The sequence below is a fragment of the Pleurodeles waltl genome, chromosome 2_2, assembly GCF_031143425.1.
Source record: "Pleurodeles waltl isolate 20211129_DDA chromosome 2_2, aPleWal1.hap1.20221129, whole genome shotgun sequence".
Classification (NCBI taxonomy): Eukaryota; Metazoa; Chordata; class Amphibia; order Caudata; family Salamandridae; genus Pleurodeles; species Pleurodeles waltl.
In genome coordinates this window covers 334,462,510-334,480,570 of record NC_090439.1, presented here as the reverse complement: position 1 = coordinate 334,480,570, position 18,061 = coordinate 334,462,510, and the positions used below count along the sequence as shown (strand labels likewise).

The window sequence follows — 18,061 nt, the reverse complement described above, 5'->3', positions numbered from 1 at the left end:
CCCTGTCCTTCCTGTCCTAACGCCAGGGCCCTCACAGTGGGTATGCAATCCCCTTGTGAGGGCTCAGGAGACAGCCCATTCATGTATAGGTGTCAGCTCCTTCCTCCCATCCTGCCCAGGATGGGCCATTAGGATGGTGATGGTCCATCAGCCACACCTAAGTTCCTTTTATGTGTGGCTGTCTGGAAGGAATGCACAAGAGCCCTGCTGTTGCCTATCCAGATATATATTCCTAGATAGGCAGATGATTTAAAGTACAATACAATGCTAACTTTGCAAAAGTAGAATTTTCTGAATTACAATTAAAAATCTGACTTTCCTATTAGTTGGGATTTTAAAGTGTGATTCCAGAGACACCAAACATGGGGGGATCCCAACTCTTCCAAATTACAGTTATAAAGTAGGCCCAATGTTGACCTATGGGAGAGATAGGCCTGGCACTAGTGAAAAACGAATTTAGGAGTTTTTCCAAACCTGGACATGTACAATTAAAAAGTACATACCCAACTTTTTAAATAGACCGTACCCTGCCCTTGGGGCTGTTCAGGGTCTACCTTAGGAGTGAAAATACATATTAAAATGGAAGGTTTTGGCCTGACAAGGGTGATAACTTGGCAGGTTGAGATGTCAGTTTAAAACTGCACACACAGGCACTGCAATGGCAGGTCTGAGCCATGTTTGAAGGCCTACTGAAGTGGTACAAGCCCACAGTAGCATTTATTTTTCAGTCTCTGTGTATATGTAGTGATGTTTACTAGGAACGTATAGGTACATTAAATATGCCAATTGTGGATAAGCCAATCTTAATGGTAATGTGCCAGGAGTCTCAGAGCCAGAAATAATGAAGTCAGCAAAACAGGAGGGAAGAAGGCAAAACACCAGGGGAAACCACACCAAGGATGTCAGGTCTAAACATTTCGGACTTAGAAAAAATCTGAAGGAAATGTTGTGAGAAGGTAAAGTTCAGTGGGACAAATCTACAGGAGGTGTCCGAGGAGGGAACATCGTTGTTGGGTAACCTTTGGTCAAAGCTGTGATAAACATTTTTTACGTTTGGACTTCAACCATTTTTTTCTAAGTCAAAAATCTCCACTGGGACTATACAGAGGGCTGTAGCCGAAGATAGTTCCATGAGGCTGGATACCTCTTAGGAGAAGGACCGCTGAACAGAATTTTGCTGCTCCAGAGAAGAAAAAAGCAGAGGAAGCCACAAAATTAATCGACTGGCAACGCATGTTAGGCAGATAGGGGAGCAGGTTGGTGCCGGACTCCTCCTGCCTCTCAGAGCAGTTTTTGCCCAAAAATGTCTAAGTTTTGCCATTTGCCTTTTAGACACCTTTAGCACCACAACCAAGGATCCAGGACTGTTGAGACACCACTTGAAGGTTCAGGACTCACTCTGGCTGGGTCCAGGTGAGAGTTCAAGAGGGTGAGAAAATATGTATCCCTATGGCTAAACAGGTGGCCTGCAAACTAGCCCTTGGAGTCACTCTGTCAGTCCTGGGTCCAGCAGAAGATGTAGGGCTCAAATGCAGGGCTGGCTTGTGAGAGTTAAAGGCAGGTTTCAGGCAGCAAAGCAGTCTTGCAGAGTGCACAGCAAGTCACAATAACCAGCAGTCCTCTGAGAGCCCTTATGCAGGTCCTGAAATGAGGTGAAGAGTTGGTGTTTGAGGTCTTATTTTTAGATCCTTGTGCCCTCCTTCTGGAAGGTGAGAGAAACGTCCAGACAGTGGCTTTGAAGTGCATGGAATTTCCTGACTCCCCTGCTCTAGTTCCAAGCTGGATGCAGTGAAAATATGGAGGTGATAGGTCCTTTGTGTGAAGGCAAAGCAATCCCTATTCTGTTGTAAGTTAGACTGTGCTCAGCTTCACTTCTCCATCTTGCCAGCAGATGACCCACTGAGGCATACCTAATCCCTTCATTGTATAACTGTCTGGGAGGAATTCACGAAGTCTAGTTATCAGTTATACCTTGTTCTGTGACCCAAACCGGGCTGCAGACACAAAGGGGTTAAGGGCCGAAAAATATAAATTTTCTAAAAGTAGCATTTTCAAAATTTTAATCACAAACCCAACTTTACCATTACATAGGGGTTTACATTGCAATTCTAAAGATATCACTTATAGCCTGTTAAATGTAATAAGCAATCTTCAAGGTTATCCTCTGGGAGGGGTTGGCCTCAAAGTAGTGAAAAAGAAAATTAGGAGCTTTTCACTAACAGGACATGTAGAACTTAAAGGTATTTGTCCAACCTTTCATCTACAACAGGCATACTGCCTTATGAGCTACCCAGGGTCTACCTTAAGGGTGACTTATATGTAATAAAAGAGGGGTTTAGGACTTGGAAATGGGATTTTATTCTAAAGTTAACATTGCAGTTTAAAACTGCATTCAGGCTGCATTGGCAGGCCTGGGGCATGTTTAAAGGTGCTATTTAAGTGTATGGCACACTAAGGGCCTCATTTACAACAAACTGGTGGATCAATCACAATACAGCAGTTTGCTTGTGCCACCCTGCGCCCCTTAACGACACCATGGTAGCACTGTATTTACAATACAGTGCACCATGGCATTCGTTAGCACAGCCATGTCAGAATTTCTGACACAGTTATGGTGCTTTGTTGGACAAGTCCATTTAAAACAGTCCAGGATCACTTCAACACCTCCCCTTGAGCAGGCTTTAAAAAATGATGCCAGAATGACACAGTGAAATCTTGTAGGTTTCACTGCACTATTCCTGCAGGCCTCCTAATGGAGTAACGCCTCCCTTGCATACATTTTATCTGGTGCAGGTATAACGTGGCACAAGGGTTGCAATGGTCCCAGTTTGTAAATATGTCGCGGGTAGGTGGCTGTTCTGCACCACCGTAGCATTAAATAAATTATGCTACAGCGGCACAAGGGGCTTGTAAATCAGCCCCTAAGTGCTGCAGGCAACTGGTAGCATTTAATTTACAGGCCCTGGGTATAATGGTATAGCACTCTACAAGGGACTTACAAGGACATTAAGTGTGCTGGTTAGGTAAAAGCCAATTCAACCAGGTTTTAGGAGAGTGAGCACAAGCACGTTAGCACTGGTTAGAGTCCTCAGTCCAACAAAAATAAGTTCATCAAAATAGTTTTTCACTTCACACTTGCACCTTTATACCATTTTTCCCACATAAGGTATCCATGACACATTTGTGTCCTTCTTTCCACCTTCCCAGGGACTCTAAGAGTATCCAAGGTTTTGATTTTCTTGAAGAGGACAGAGAAAATAGCTAATATATGGCTATTTTTTGTTTTTTGGTCAAAAAACAGGAACAAAGTGCTCTGCAAATTTTTTTATGCTTTTCCCCTAAAATGGCATCAACAAAAGGTTTGCTGTGCTGATGTTACCTTCTTCCCAGCTTTAAGGAACATGCGGAGCTGAACCAAAAAATATTCTTTCTTACCTCAGTTTTGGCATTTCTCAAAAATGTAGATGATTTTTTTCAAATGTTTGTGCTTTCAACCTACTCAAGTTTGTGGTAGAAACATGTGTGAAACCCCTGAGTGATCCCAGGAAATCTATAGATTTCTGAACAGTAGACACTTTTCTAAATTCAGCAAGGGGGCATTTGTGTAGATCCATTGAGATTTTTCCAAATAAACTAACTGTTAAAATAAAAAATAATATTGAAAATGAGTAGGAAAAAACATCTTTTTGTGACAACTTTCCATCTGGTCACTACAGGTGATTCACAAAAGCAATATACTTTCACATCTGCCAGACCCCTCTAGTCAAGGGGATCTATAGGGTTTGTACGTTCCTCAAAAACAAGGGGGAACTCAGAGACAAAAACTGAGCTGTACCTTACATACTTTTTCATTGTGTACTGACTATTCAACAATTGTTGTGGTAAAATATAAAGAGTGAAACATGGGTATGAAGGGGGGCTATGCATTTCTGAAATGTACACCAAAAACTGATTTAGGAGCAGTAGTTAATTGTACTTCTTGGAATTTGGGGATGCCATATTAGCATGCGATTCAGCAGGCACTATTCAAAATATCTTCTTTCTTACACACTTGCTTACATTAGGAACAAATCCAGAAAAATGTAATAGACAATAACAATTGTTTTTTTATTGTGTGTCCTCACATGTCTCATAATGAAAGTGGTACTTTCCTTGGGTGGGTAGTCTTAGTGCCTGCAACCGAAAGGGCCTAAAATGCAACATGGACACATCATATTTTTACACTGAAAACAGCACCTTTTTTAGAATGTGCAAAGCTGTGGATGTTGGGCACTAGCTCAGCCAGCACGTAGGGAAGTTAGGGCACCTGCACATTAATTAAGTCTAGACACCTGGAGGAGTGCACAGTGAGGTGACTTGTGTGCCTCTCACCAGGATTTTTACACAGAAGCCATTGTAAACCTCAAATATTGGCTATGAAACACATTTTCCTCATATTTCTGTGAGGAAAACATCTGGAATCTGTGGGGAGTCACAAATTTCCTACCACACAGCATGCCCGCAAGTCTCTGAATAAAAATGATACCTAATGTGTGTAGATGGGCCTAGTGGCTGAGACTCTAGAAGACCAAAAACACAACATGGAGATATCAACATTTCCTGTCAGAAAAGAACCTGATTAGGCAATGGGGATAGCTGGGTGACCACCTCGGAAAGATACCCAATCCAGACATTTCTAAAAACTAGACACCTGTGGGAGCCCAAGGTGGTGTGCTTCATGTGGATCCCACAAAGTTTTCTTTTCCACAATGATCTGCAACTTTGTCTAAAATCAAGCATTTTCCTTGTGTTTCTGTAATGTAAACTTTCGGAATTGCAGAAACTACAGAGAGCAAAAAATTCCTATCTTCCAGCCTTCCTTAAATGATCTGGATAAAAATGCTATCCCATTTTTGTGGCTGGGCCCAGTGCCCACAACAGGCATGGATAAAACTTTGAGCAACATTGTAAGCTCCAACCTTTGATTTACTCTAGCTTCACCCCTCATGTGCTTAGTGTAGTCTAGACAGCACAATGGTTAACACACTTTTGCTACCTGACCCCAAACAGTCACAGACACTGTACTATCATTGCTAATAGTTGTGAGCATGTGGAAAGATATTCTTTCTGAAAATATCAACAAGTGTAATTTATTACTAGGCAAGCCACTGCTCTGTTCCCCTCTGAAGCTTCTTACACTCAAGTCCTTTAGGGTAACCTTTATGGTTAGAGTGGATTGTGCCACATACCACAGTGCCCATTCTGACAATGGAATTCATTGCACACCTGTATAGAAGTTGTTCATGTCATGTGTAAATGGAGACATTTGTGACAAATTGCTCTGTCTAGTTCCCACACAATGTTTTCATTGATTCCAAAAGTGGAGGAACAACCAGGGAGGTCAACTGAAGGATCCCTAGCAGTGCACACCCTGAAATTATACACATATCCAGTGGCACTTTCACACCAAATATACAGCTTAATACCGTAAGAAGCTCTGGTGCTGGGTATAACTAAAAATAAACTGACCCTTGAACAAGATCATAGAGTCGTCCACTGCTATATCTTGACCGGGAATATATATTTCTGAGAAATGATCAACTAAATGGCCAAGGACAGACTTAATCTTGCAGAGATGGTCACAGTGAGGTTGATCTCATAGTAATGCTGTAGCATTAGCCACAAAATGCAGCCACCCACTGCAGAAGAAAATAACTATCTCAACTAATTTTTTCTGGAAAGATACCTGTTGCCATCAAGGGCATAGTAGATGAATATAAAGACAATGAAGGCTTCCTTATCAATCTCATCAAAAAAGTTAAACAACAGAATGACTTAATCTCATGAAGATTCGTAGGTGTCCACTGGGTAGCTCTAAAGTGGGTCTTAAGGCACTGTTTTCTCACAAATACTGTTCTGCGTACAAATTGATCTGCCCAACAATATCCTCGAAAGACATATCAGCAATAGAGGGCCAGAAGAAATTGATAGGCAGAAAGTTCTCTATATTACCTCTACTCACTGCAATACCACTAAAGGCAGGCAAACAGGCTGTACCATAATAGGGGCAACCCATGGTTCAGCACTTCGTATAAGAAGCCGTGCAGCCGCTGGTTGCAATTCCCTCTTGCTCAGATGGCACTACAGGCACATCATTGTCCTCATCTAAATGTGGCACTTCATCAATGCTAATAGTGGATTCATCATTAGATGACTGTTCTCTGGTAGCAAGTTACTGACAGAATCTTGCCCTTGGCATTTATCTCAGAGCCATGTTCAGAAACAGATTTGAAAAGCTAACCAACAACTTTATGGGAGGTCAGCCTGAGAGCATCCATAATGCTTACTAATAAAACAGTTACAAAATAACCAGACAAACATAAACAACACTGCTTCAGATTAGGACTCAACAAACTTTGGCTGTATCAAACAGTAAGGTGGACTATTGTATCATAATTGTTAGAAATGGGGTCTTTGGTTGGCAGTCAGGTTACCCCCTGTCCAAGCAAGGACCCTCACTCTAGTCAGGGTAAAAGAGAATCATCCTCAGCTAACCCCTGCTTACCCCCTTGGTAGCTTGGCACGAGCAGTAGGCTTAACTTCAGAGTGCTAGGTTTAAAGTATTTGTACCAACACACACAGTAACTCAATGAAAACACTGCAAAAATGTCACTGCACGGGTTTAGAAAAATAGAGAATATTTATCTAAACAAAACAAGATCAAAATGACAAAAATCCACACTACACAAATCAAGTTATCATTAAAAATGCAAAAAGAGTCTTCATGTAATTTGAAACCCTCATTAACACTGTTAGCGTGAAAATGTACCTTGGGTGAGTTAAAAAAAAACCTGTATGGGCGAGTGTGCATCAAAAAGGGCTTGTGATGCGTTGATTTCACTCACGAGTGTGACCTTGCGTTGTGTCTCCTTTCGTCGGGTCGGGGTGCATTGTTTCTTCTCTACGCAGGAGAGTGATGCGTCGATCCGTTCAGCACTCTTGGGTCCGGGCAGGCCTTGCATTGTTTTTACACGCACAGGCGTACTTGCGTCGGAAATCCAGCCGCACGATGATTTGAAAACCAAGCAGCGCGGGTTGCGATCTCACCAGCCTCCATCAGCGATGCTGCGAATCGTTTCTCCAGCTCCGTGCGTCGATTCTTCGGTCTCGTTGCAGGCGAGCGTCGATTTTTAGCCGCAAACCCGGCGACACATCGATTTTTCAGCCGCAGATCGGACTTGCGTCAATCTTTTCCCTGCACAGCGTTCTGTGCGTGGATTTCTTCCTCTTAGGCTGCCAGCTTCTCCTTTCAGGGTCCCAGGACTGGATGGGCACCACTTGGCAGAGTAGGAGTCTGTCCAGAGACTCCAGGTGCTGGCAGAGAGAAGTCTTTGCTGTCCCTGAGACTTCAAACAACAGGAGGCAAGCTCTAAATCAAGCCCTTGGAGATCTTCACAAGATGGAAGGCACACAAAGTCCAGTCTTTTCCTCTTACTCTGGCAGATGCAGCAACTGCAGGATAGCTCCACAAAGCACAGTCGCAGGCAGGGCAGCTCTTCTTCCTCAGCTCTTCGGCTATTCTCCAGGAAGAGGTTCCTATTGGTTTCCAGAAGTGTTCTAAAGTCTGTGACTTTGGGTGCACTTCTTATACCCATTTTCTCCTTTGAAGTAGGCCTACTTCAAAGCAAAGTCTCTCTTGATTGTGAAATCCTGCCTTGCCCAGGCCAGGCCCCAGACACACACCAGGGTGTTGGAGACTGCATTGTGTGAGGGCAGGTACAACCCTTTTAAGTGTGAGTGACCACTCCTCACCTCCCTCCCAGCACAGATGGCTCATCAGGAAATGCAGACTACACCCCAGCTCCCTTTATGTCACTATCTAGTGAGAGGTGCAACCAGCCCAAGTTTCAAACTGACCCAGACATGGAATCCACAAACAGGCAGAGTCACAGAAATGGTTTAATCAAGTTTTCTAAAATATATATTTTTAAATTGGGAGCCCAGAGACCCCAAACTCCACATATGTATCCGCTCCCAAAGGGAATCTACACTTTAATCATATTTAAAGGTAGCCCCCATGTTAACCTTTGAGAGGGACAGGCCTTGCAACAGTGAAAAACAAATTTAGCAATATTTCACTGTCAGGACATATAAAACACATTACTATGTGTCCTACCTTAACCATACACTGCTCCCTGCCCTTGGGGATACCTTGGGCCTACATAGGGATGCCTTACATGTATGAAAAGAGAAGGTTTAGGATTGGCAAGTGGGTACACTTGCCAAGTGGAATTTACAGTTAAAACTGGACACACAGACACTGCAGTAGCAGGTCTGAGACATGATTACAGAGCTACTTATGTGGTTGGCACAACCAGTGCTGCAGGCCCACTAGTAGCATTTGATTTACAGGCCATGGCACCTCTAGTGCACTTTATTAGGGGTTTACTAGCAAATCAAATATTCCAATCATGGATAAACCAATCAACCATACAATTTACACCAAGAGCATACGCACTTTAGCACTGGTTAGCAGTGGTAAAGTGCTCACAATTCAAAAGCCAACAGATACAGGGCAGAAAAAATAGGAGGCAGGAAGCAAAGAGATGGGGGATGACCCTGGACAAAGACAAAATCCATCAATAATGATCTGCAAAGAAATCAATACAACCCACACAATAACATTTCTGCTACAAAAATATATCTCTTACTTGAATTTGACAAGTAGATTGAGGATCAACAAGACCTACTCTGCACAAACACAGCAAGCACCAAAGCTATCCCACTAGAAATGAAAAGCAAATAAAACACACACAAGGTAACACACTATGGATCTTGCACAAATTTAAACATGAATTTGAAACGCAATAAAACATAAGCTAAATATACCACAGTCAAAACAGTAAAGAAAATATTCAAGCAGGGCAATGACATTCATTTGAATTAAATATTACAAAACCAAGTTTCCTAAAAAGTGTCCAATGTGTCCTTAGGGGAGCCGAAAACAAAGGATATGAATGGCCAAATACTGGGAAGTGACCTTTGCCCAAGAGACCGCTCTCCCAGCATATGCAAAAAAAAAATATATGCACCCAGTGTCTGTTGGGTTTTCAGCTCTCCCCCTGGGGGGGACAGATCAGCCTAAAAAATTTCTGATATGCTCCAGTGTGGAAAACAAAGGACGTTTGAGGGCCTTTATAGGGAGCCCAAGAAGCTGCTCCTTGACATACATAAAGTAAAAATATCCCTAGGGCTAAAGGATTTTTTTGCCCTTTCTCACTTTTGTGACACAAACCTGGTACAAATTGTTAGTAAATGTACCCCTAAGAGATTGTTATACAAAATGTACTTTTCTGTAACTTTACACTTTGAAGTATATTTGCTATATTTGGTATTCACAATCTACAAGTGTAAACTTACTACAAAAGTGTAAGTTACATGTCTCCACCCCCAGAGTAATTCAGTTGGTTTACACTTATATAGGCGGTTGATGTCCTCCCTGAAACCCCTACCTGACCCTGCCTAAATCCCTCTTACAGCTTCCAAATACTAGCCCGTTTTATAGTGTCTGCCCCTTTTCCCACCCACTCTTTCCAGTCCCACCCAAATTTACAATAAAACGTATGCATAAGAGTGCAGAGACTCTGCAGTTGGGGCAGAGAACTCTGCACCCACCAGTACAGGTACTGCAGAAGAGTAAAACCATGCACGTCGTTTGTGAACTGTAAAGAGCAATATGTTGTGTAGTACTACAGAACATACTACAAAGTGCAGTCTGTGAATCAGGGCCAGAGTGTCTAAAGTAGAAACTTTCCTGTTGAATGTTTCTGAAAGGACCAATGTATGAATATATCTGATTACAAAGCAGCAGACATTGTTTTTGGTTATGGACTAATGTTGATAACTTTTTAAAATATGTTTTATAATTTTTCAATTCTTGCCGATTGGGAATTTCTTGTTATATAATATGGGGTCTACCTATGCCCATCGTGTGCCCTATTTCGTAAAACAGTTGACCATCCTATCCGAGTTTATTCCGATTTGTTTTAGCGCGCTATTGAATGTTTAGGATTCATTTTTAATGAAGAGGACTGAAGGACGATAAAAAACAGTCAAGAACGTGGGTTTCGAGGTTAGAAATAATCGAATCACCAATCCCTTAATGAAATAATTTAGGTGGACGGGGACAGTAACATGTTTTGATCTGTCATTTTAGTAGTCATTAGTGTTATGATGTACTGCCAATGCCATCTGGGAGTAATATTTGCTTCCATCAGCGGTTGTTTGGCAAAAAATCCAGACGCTGTTGCGGTTTGAAACATTGGAGTTTGTTAAATTAATCCACGCCTAACTTTGTCTGGAACATTTCAAGTGAAAAACTATTGAGTTATTGATTTTAAAACATAAAATTACAATTATACTTCTTATTTGTATTGTTATCAGCTGGTCCAGAAATTCAAGATTCATGCCACAGATAAACTGCCGGTAAAAGCACTCTTTTCGGGAGTGATGATTCCAAACAGAAAAATTCCAGTTTCGTTTGAAAAACGCTAGGTAAGAAACGACCAGCATTAAGCTAAAAATGCTATTACCAGTCGGATGACACTCTTTCCAGTCGTGGACTTTTTTGCGGTAGGCTAATGAAATCTGGGTGCTGTAGACTTGTTTTGCTGAAATTGATACAATTAGAATAACCCACCTGAAAACAAGAATTTGTAGATGAAACATTCAGGACTGGAGGCGTAATGACAGTGCTCCGTTTGTGATTAAGAATCCGGCCACAACCATTATGGGGTCACACAGGATTTGTACAACAAGTGCTATGCAAGTTTTTTTCCCATTCTTACTCTAACTTCAATCAAAACGATTTACAATTAGGAGTGAGGCTTGTTCGACTATATCCTTAATGAAGGGTGCAGACCTGAGTAAGGCATTCAGGACTGCAGTAACTGCCATTGCTTACAAAACGTGGAATAGTGAGGCGTTGGGTACCCTCCTTTCATTGTGATCCATGTTTCTTTCGGGGATTGGGCACAGAGATAGATGCAGTAAGGCCAATTTACGAAGACATTTGCGTACCTCAGTTCAACTTAAACTGTCAAATTGCATAATTTATGAGTGTACATTTAAGGTTGAAACTCGCACAATATGAATACACACCCATATTGTGATTTACCCACATAAATTAAAGTAGTATACTGTCATTTTATGTGGGAGATGGTGTAGTCCCATGAGTGGGAAATGGACATTTTCAAAACAGGAAGGGTAGGAGTAAATTCCTATCCTTGGTAGATATGGGGAGAAAGCACCTCAAAAATAGGCAGGGGTGTGGAGACAGCAATTTGTCAAGTAAGAAAAACATTTTGCCTGTGAAACAAATGTAGTACATAAATAAGCAGGTGCTAAATCACTTTTGCTAAACCATGTATACATAACCATATATATTTCCGCATGTGTAAAAGCTTACAATTATGGCCACAACAGAAAGGCTACACTTACCACAGCATCATGATAGTAGTGCTCCTTGATTTTCATAAGTGTCATAAGAATTATTTCAAAATCCTAAATTTACTCCAACTATGGGGTACATCTATGGCAGTATGCGCTTTTGTGAATTGGACCTGTGTGCTTTGTTTCCATGAGACAACTGACACCTGTTGAACTTTGGAAGGGTACCACATGCAAAGTTTCATATGTCAACAAGAGTGCAGTCTATCTACTATGAAACTGGCAATTTTCAAGAGGCTTTAACCATTTTCATATATTGTCAATAGAACGAGGATGATAAAATCAGAAATATATTGCAAATCATTGCTTTGGACAATGGAATAGGTGATGTTTTCAAGCAAAAAGTGCATAAAATATTTTTTACAACACTCATTAACACTTTACGAGTCCCACTCATGTGCATGTACCATTGTTTTTTTCAAAGAAACGTTCTGCAATGTGACTTGTTCAAAGACGAAGGACACTCATTTTTTTTGTTTTGTTCACAGGATGAAGAACCAGTGGAAACACAACAAGGAATTGTATATTGTAAAAGCATGTTAGGCGCAGAATACATGACATGCTGTTGTACAGTACATTAAATAAACACTCTGGCCTCATTCATAAAGATTGGTGTATGAGTAGGTGTGAATTACGCTTGAAGCATCCGTGGCCTATCCATAAATTCCAAGTCTAATTCAGGAGCACTCCAGGTTTACTCCTAGAATTTAGGAATAAGCCCCAAGCACATAGTAGCAGAATCTTCGTGAATCAGGTCTCGGTTTAAACAGGGACTATATACAATCTACAACTGAGTGACTTATTGTTGTTCACTGGTTTAAAAACATGACATTTGAAATACTAGCTAATTCGCCAGTTGTATTAGGTTCAGGAAAAAGCAAGGAAAACATATACGGTTATCCCCAACTCCTTAATGTGGATTTATATAGAAAAGAAATTCAACTATCAATGTAAGACATAAATCCTATTATGATATTTTATATTGCAGTTCCAGAACGGTGCCCTGAAATATAATTTCTTTCAGATAAATCTAGTTGAATTTCGTTTTGTTAGGGCTCTTTTCTATTAAACACGGGAGAGAATTGTGAATAAGGAAGCTGAAATGTAAACATAACTTAAATGGGCAATGTGTTCGTATGTGAGAATGCATAAATGACGGGACCTGTCGCTGGTGAGGTTAATGCCACAAACGTGAATGAACATTAGAATAGAATTATTCTGTTAAAAAGTCGCACCACACATTTCCAGTCAATAGTTGGCCACAATAATTTCCGTCAAATAGTCACATTGACCTTCTTTTATGTCTATTTCCTTAAAAATAAGATGTTATACAAAGTATGGGCAATTTATATGGCAATTGAGATTCTACACATTGCATGATATAATGCGCTTTGTCTTTGGCATGTAGGTGTGTATTTGGAAAGTGGTTGAGAATTCATGTGCAAAGACACACATTTTTTGAGGAGGGCCAGCATCTCTGTGGCCAACTGTTGAGTGGAAATTTGTGGTGCGTCATTTAAAAAAAAACTATTTTCTGTTTAAATAAGTCACATATGCAAATGGCATAATTGACAGTGTAAAACAACGTATCTAAGTAACTGAAGTCAGTCTTGTAAATACATTCACTCACACAGAGTCATTTACATAAGCAAATCTACTCCTGTAGGTGTGAAGTGGGTGTTCCAAGGCAGGAAGACCTGGAAGTTTACTCACCCACAAACTTACAGAATTGTCATTTTTCACATACCACTTTCCTCCCCTTGTTTGCTATTTATTTATGCCAAAAACGGGAGTAAAACCTTTTTAAGGTTGGATACAGAATGGAACATTCAATCATATAGTTTGTTGGTAGGCAGGGCAGTCTCCTTTGGGAAAATGCATTTGCACTTCCTCTGATTTGGTTAACTTGAGTGAATATTTGCATGTCTATTCTTGCATGCAAGAGTGATAATAACAGAACTAATCTAGTATTATGCCTGAAAAGGTTTACAGGCATAACTTAAAAGAGGGTTCTCAGCCCCTGAAAGGTTGTAAAGGCGTGGGTGCAGATTTTAATCATTTCTTTTGGAATTTTAAGAGCCCCCTTGGTCAGTTATTTCAGAGCTTGTGACAAGTAGGTGGTGACCACCATTTACAGGTCTAGACTTTAAGGTCAATTATACTATGATGTTGAGGTTTACCAGAAGGGCAATAAGGGAGGCTGTAATAGGGCAACTAGAGTTGATTTTTTTTATTTGACTACAATCGCAATATCCAAGACGATAAATGGAGAATAGAAATTTAAAATTACTCAGATCATAGCAGGCACATGGCAATAATTAAGCATGATCTCGCAAGCATTTGTGTTAAAGATTTGTATAAATGTCTTCTAGAGATTTTAATTACATATCAAAGATGCTCTGGGCCACTTCAGGCACTTTGAGGTACACTAGCCCAATCAACATATGATGATGGCACATTCTGTTACCTTTTATCAATGAAGGGAAAGAATCAGGTTTTCTCAGTATAGACATGTGGTAGTTGCCAGTCCATGACATTTTAGATCTCCTTTGTATGGTGAGAGGAGCAATAATTAAAGTAAGTGGGAGTGAGAAGGTGTATGAAAGGTGAAATCCATTTATACATCCTTTGAAGCCCAAGAGGATACATTGCATTTTCATTTTATAACATGTTCGGAAATGTTTGGAAATTAAATCTATCATAGATTTAGGATGACGTGAATCAAATCAAGAAAAATATTTCTTCATATATGGTGCATGGTGGTCATTAACTGTAAAAATGAAGCTGCCTCTTGTTTTTAATAACTTACTAAGCAAATGTCTATAAATATTTTTAATGTATTAACAAATACCAATAAGCAAAGTGGGACTTCGTACAGTGGTGGGGTAAGTTCAGAATGTAATTGACCTAATCTGACACGTTTGTGACCACCTAAAAACATTTGAAGTAGACAAGGTATGCTACAGCAATAAAGTAACTTCATTACATTATAAAATTATGCTACTGTAGTACTTTGTGTCAGATGACATAAAAAGGTTAAACTGCACAAAGAAAGATACATTTCTACAGTTGTAACATATGGTAGTATGCTGGACATGTTGATTAGAAACAGAAACCTTATATTATACAGGGTTCCGAAGTACTATTGATAACATTGCTTCACAATATGGTCTATCAAGTGGTTTTCTAACAATTAGTAATTGTTGTATACCTGCCAGCTATTAGATGACAGATTTCGCCATGGCAAAGTAGATGTGATATTGTTATAGGAGAGAAAATGTGGTGGGTTAATTTAAGAAGTCTTTTAAGTGAGGTATTCGTTAAAGTGATGATGGGCAGGAATGTGATTAGCTTATGCTTGACAAATATTTTAGTCAAGAACAGATCTTTGAAAGGTAGATTGTATTTTGCAACTCTTGATTAAGTGGTGGGTTCAGTAAAATGAGACTGTGCAAAGTGGAAGAGATTGAATTGGTGGTATAAATGTAAAGTGAGGATATGGAGATTTCGAAAAGTATTGTAGCATTTACAATATTTTGGTTTCTTTGCTTTGGTGACAGAGGTACTATGCCACTGAAGTTGCTTGTGAAGCTAATATGATGCTGTGGTATGCAAATGTTAAGGATGAGTTTAAACAATATTGAAATAATATTAAATGTCATTTGTGGAATACAGGGATGCAGTGAAAAAGAACAAGTACATTTCAGGGTGCTGTGTTATATCATCTACATTGACAGTGAGGTGTTCTGGTGACACCATAAACCACAAGTGGTTTGAAAATGTCACTAATGCTTTGAGATGGAAACATCGGACCATATTATACTAGCTACCCAATAAATATATTTTCATATTTGATGTTTATTTGATGTTTTTAAACAGGAAAAGTTTTATTGAAAACAACGAAATACCAGACTGCACAGTTTGGTTTTCTTTTTAAATAAAAGGGCAACAATACATAATAGGTAGTTAAGAATGCTGATTTTTTAGAACAACTCGCTGCTTTGTCAGAACACTTTCTGAAGCCAATCAATAGAGGGCTTTTAAGTCCTAATTGTATGTTTACAGAATATAATGCCCCCCTTTATTCAAGCCAGGAATTGATTAAAGGATTCATGGCAGGTATACTCAGTTTTACTACTGCATATTTCTTTGCCATGAGTGCAAAAACAGAACACACTATACTAGCTCAGAATACTACATGGTGAATAGTTAAAAAACAAATGTATAGGAAAACACAAATTCTAAAAACATGGGTGTTTCTAAAGTAGTTTAAAAAAAAGATCCATGAAAACTGTCCTCCAGAATGCCCTGACAGTTATGTAGAAGGGTGATTCCATTAATAAAATAAGTCTGTATTTTTGAAGTTGGCGAAGTCCACATTCACAGAAAACAAATATTCTGATTGGTCATGTATTTAAGATAATAGGATAATTATATAAATCTATAGTTAATATGAAGCCACATCTAAATTCAAATAATATTTTATTATCATGATTTGGAACTCCAAAGAGATCCACATGAATGATGATACAAAACCATATAAATACATAATAAATTAATACAATTTCTAAAAAGAGAATAAAATTACAAGCTATCAATTCATTCCTACAAGCTTCACATAATACTAGAAGTTTGAATCAATGACAAGCCACACCTAAGCCTATATTTGTTCTCAAATACATGTTTAAAAAGCAAGCGCTCTTACGAGAATGAACATGTCTTTTTAATTGTACCACAAATAATTGCAATAAAATTTAAAAAAATGATAATGGGCCCAGATCTTCATTAAAAGTATATGTGAAAAGTGGTTATAAGGGGCAAAGGAATAGCTTTTCAACATTATACATTATTACCAACCAAATAAAACAGAATGAGCACTGAAAATGTCATGGAAACAGCATATGTTTGGATGATTCCTCTTTTTAATGTGCCTGTCAACAATGTTAACATAATTCCATTTCTTAAGTGCCACTGCATAGTTTGGTTCTTACTTGTTATTAAACCGAGCTTTACTCAGGAATAAACAGTGTATTACAACTTTCTGATTCATCAAATATCATCATCATCAGCTAAGTTTATTTGTGATACAATATTCTTAAAAACACACATTAGCATAAAACATCAAAATTGATTACATGCAGTCCACATCAAATTTAAAATCAACTAGGAGATATAATTCCAACAATAATTCTCATCCTGTTCAAATACAATAATTCACTCAAAAATATTAGTAGAAAAAATTCTATGCTAAATCCTAACAATTCATTAAGCTTCAACAGGATTACAATGTAATGGGGTAGAGGAATTTCTTTTCATATAGCCCATGCAGAAGATAAACAGTTTGCAACAATGTTGCTAATTACATCTCCTTACTAGTCCTACAGATTCTCATGCACTTCTTTGCATTGTCTGACCCCTAGAGGACGACAAACTGTCTTAATCCATCTCTTGCGGGGGCCTTCACAGGCACTTCAACTAAAATCAAGTAGTGCACCATTTCAGTCTCAGTTTTGCAAGATTGGCACTTGATGCTGAAGCAATATTTTTCGCCTGATAGCATACAAAAACTATTAATTGGCAGAATACCACATCTCAGTTTGGTATATAGCTGCTTCACTAAAGGGCACTAATTGTAACAAGAAATTGTTCCAATAGTGGGGTAGATTTTATGGTCTAGAAATCTATCTTTCAGACTTCTCGCTTTACATTTTCACAGTTCCTCTTTCCATAAGAAAATCTTTCATTTTTATTTAATGTCAGGCTTGGACATTAAATGGGCATCAACAGGGGACTCCAAAGAGTAGCTAGGTATAAACTGTAGAGCATGTTTTTAAAATACGTTATCCATGGAATTCTCATGTAACCCTTTAAGTGCAGAACTTACTCAAGGTGTAACATATAGGTATATTTCCTCTGTTGACCACAGCCTTTGCCAATACAATTCAGATGTTAGCTTGACTTGTTGGTAATAGAATACACACCTAAATCAATTAATTGAGGTAAATGATTTAATACCGACCGTATAAAATTATTTTTGGCCACTGTTAGCCTCGTCTCCTATACATGTCCCCTGAACTCAGATCCATATAGGGCCACCTCCTTAGTCTTGACATTTATATTTTTAAGGATGGGGAAATAATTCTTGTATTTGTATTCCTTATACAAAACAATAATCAGGAAATGGCAATAGATTTCTGCTGTAATTTTAATTTGCTCTTTTTACTCTGCTGTGAAGAAGAACTATTGCTAGTCAGCATGATTCAGCAAATGAAAATAGACAATGAAATACCACATTTAAATAGTGTAACTGAGTAAAGCAGAAACCAGTACATGTTCCACAATAAGATAGATATGCTACACGATTAAGCTTTGACAACAAAGGTCTTTTCACCATGAGGATAATCTAAAAACCTCTAACCCGCTATACACAAGTTATCCTATAAATCATTTTAGCAGATTCATCTGGATTAGACTCCTTTTGAAATGAATGCCAAGAAATGTAAAAAGAAAAAATAGGTTAAAAATGTGTTGATATCTTCACACATTATACATTTGGTCAAAATATTCTTGCAGA

General features: G+C 39.0%; 1 protein-coding gene across 1 annotated transcript in view; it reads left to right on the top strand.

Annotated features, from left to right (window-relative positions):
- Positions 1 to 12,276, top strand: part of LOC138273292 (1,25-dihydroxyvitamin D(3) 24-hydroxylase, mitochondrial-like) — a 123,990-nt gene extending 111,714 nt beyond the window's left edge. The window contains exons 11-12 of the mRNA XM_069218882.1: positions 10,423 to 10,533; positions 11,976 to 12,276. Of these exons, the coding sequence (XP_069074983.1) occupies positions 10,423 to 10,533 (111 nt within the window). The 3' untranslated portion in view covers positions 11,976 to 12,276. The remainder of the gene's footprint in view (positions 1 to 10,422; positions 10,534 to 11,975) is intronic.
- Positions 12,277 to 18,061: the final 5,785 nt, after the last annotated feature.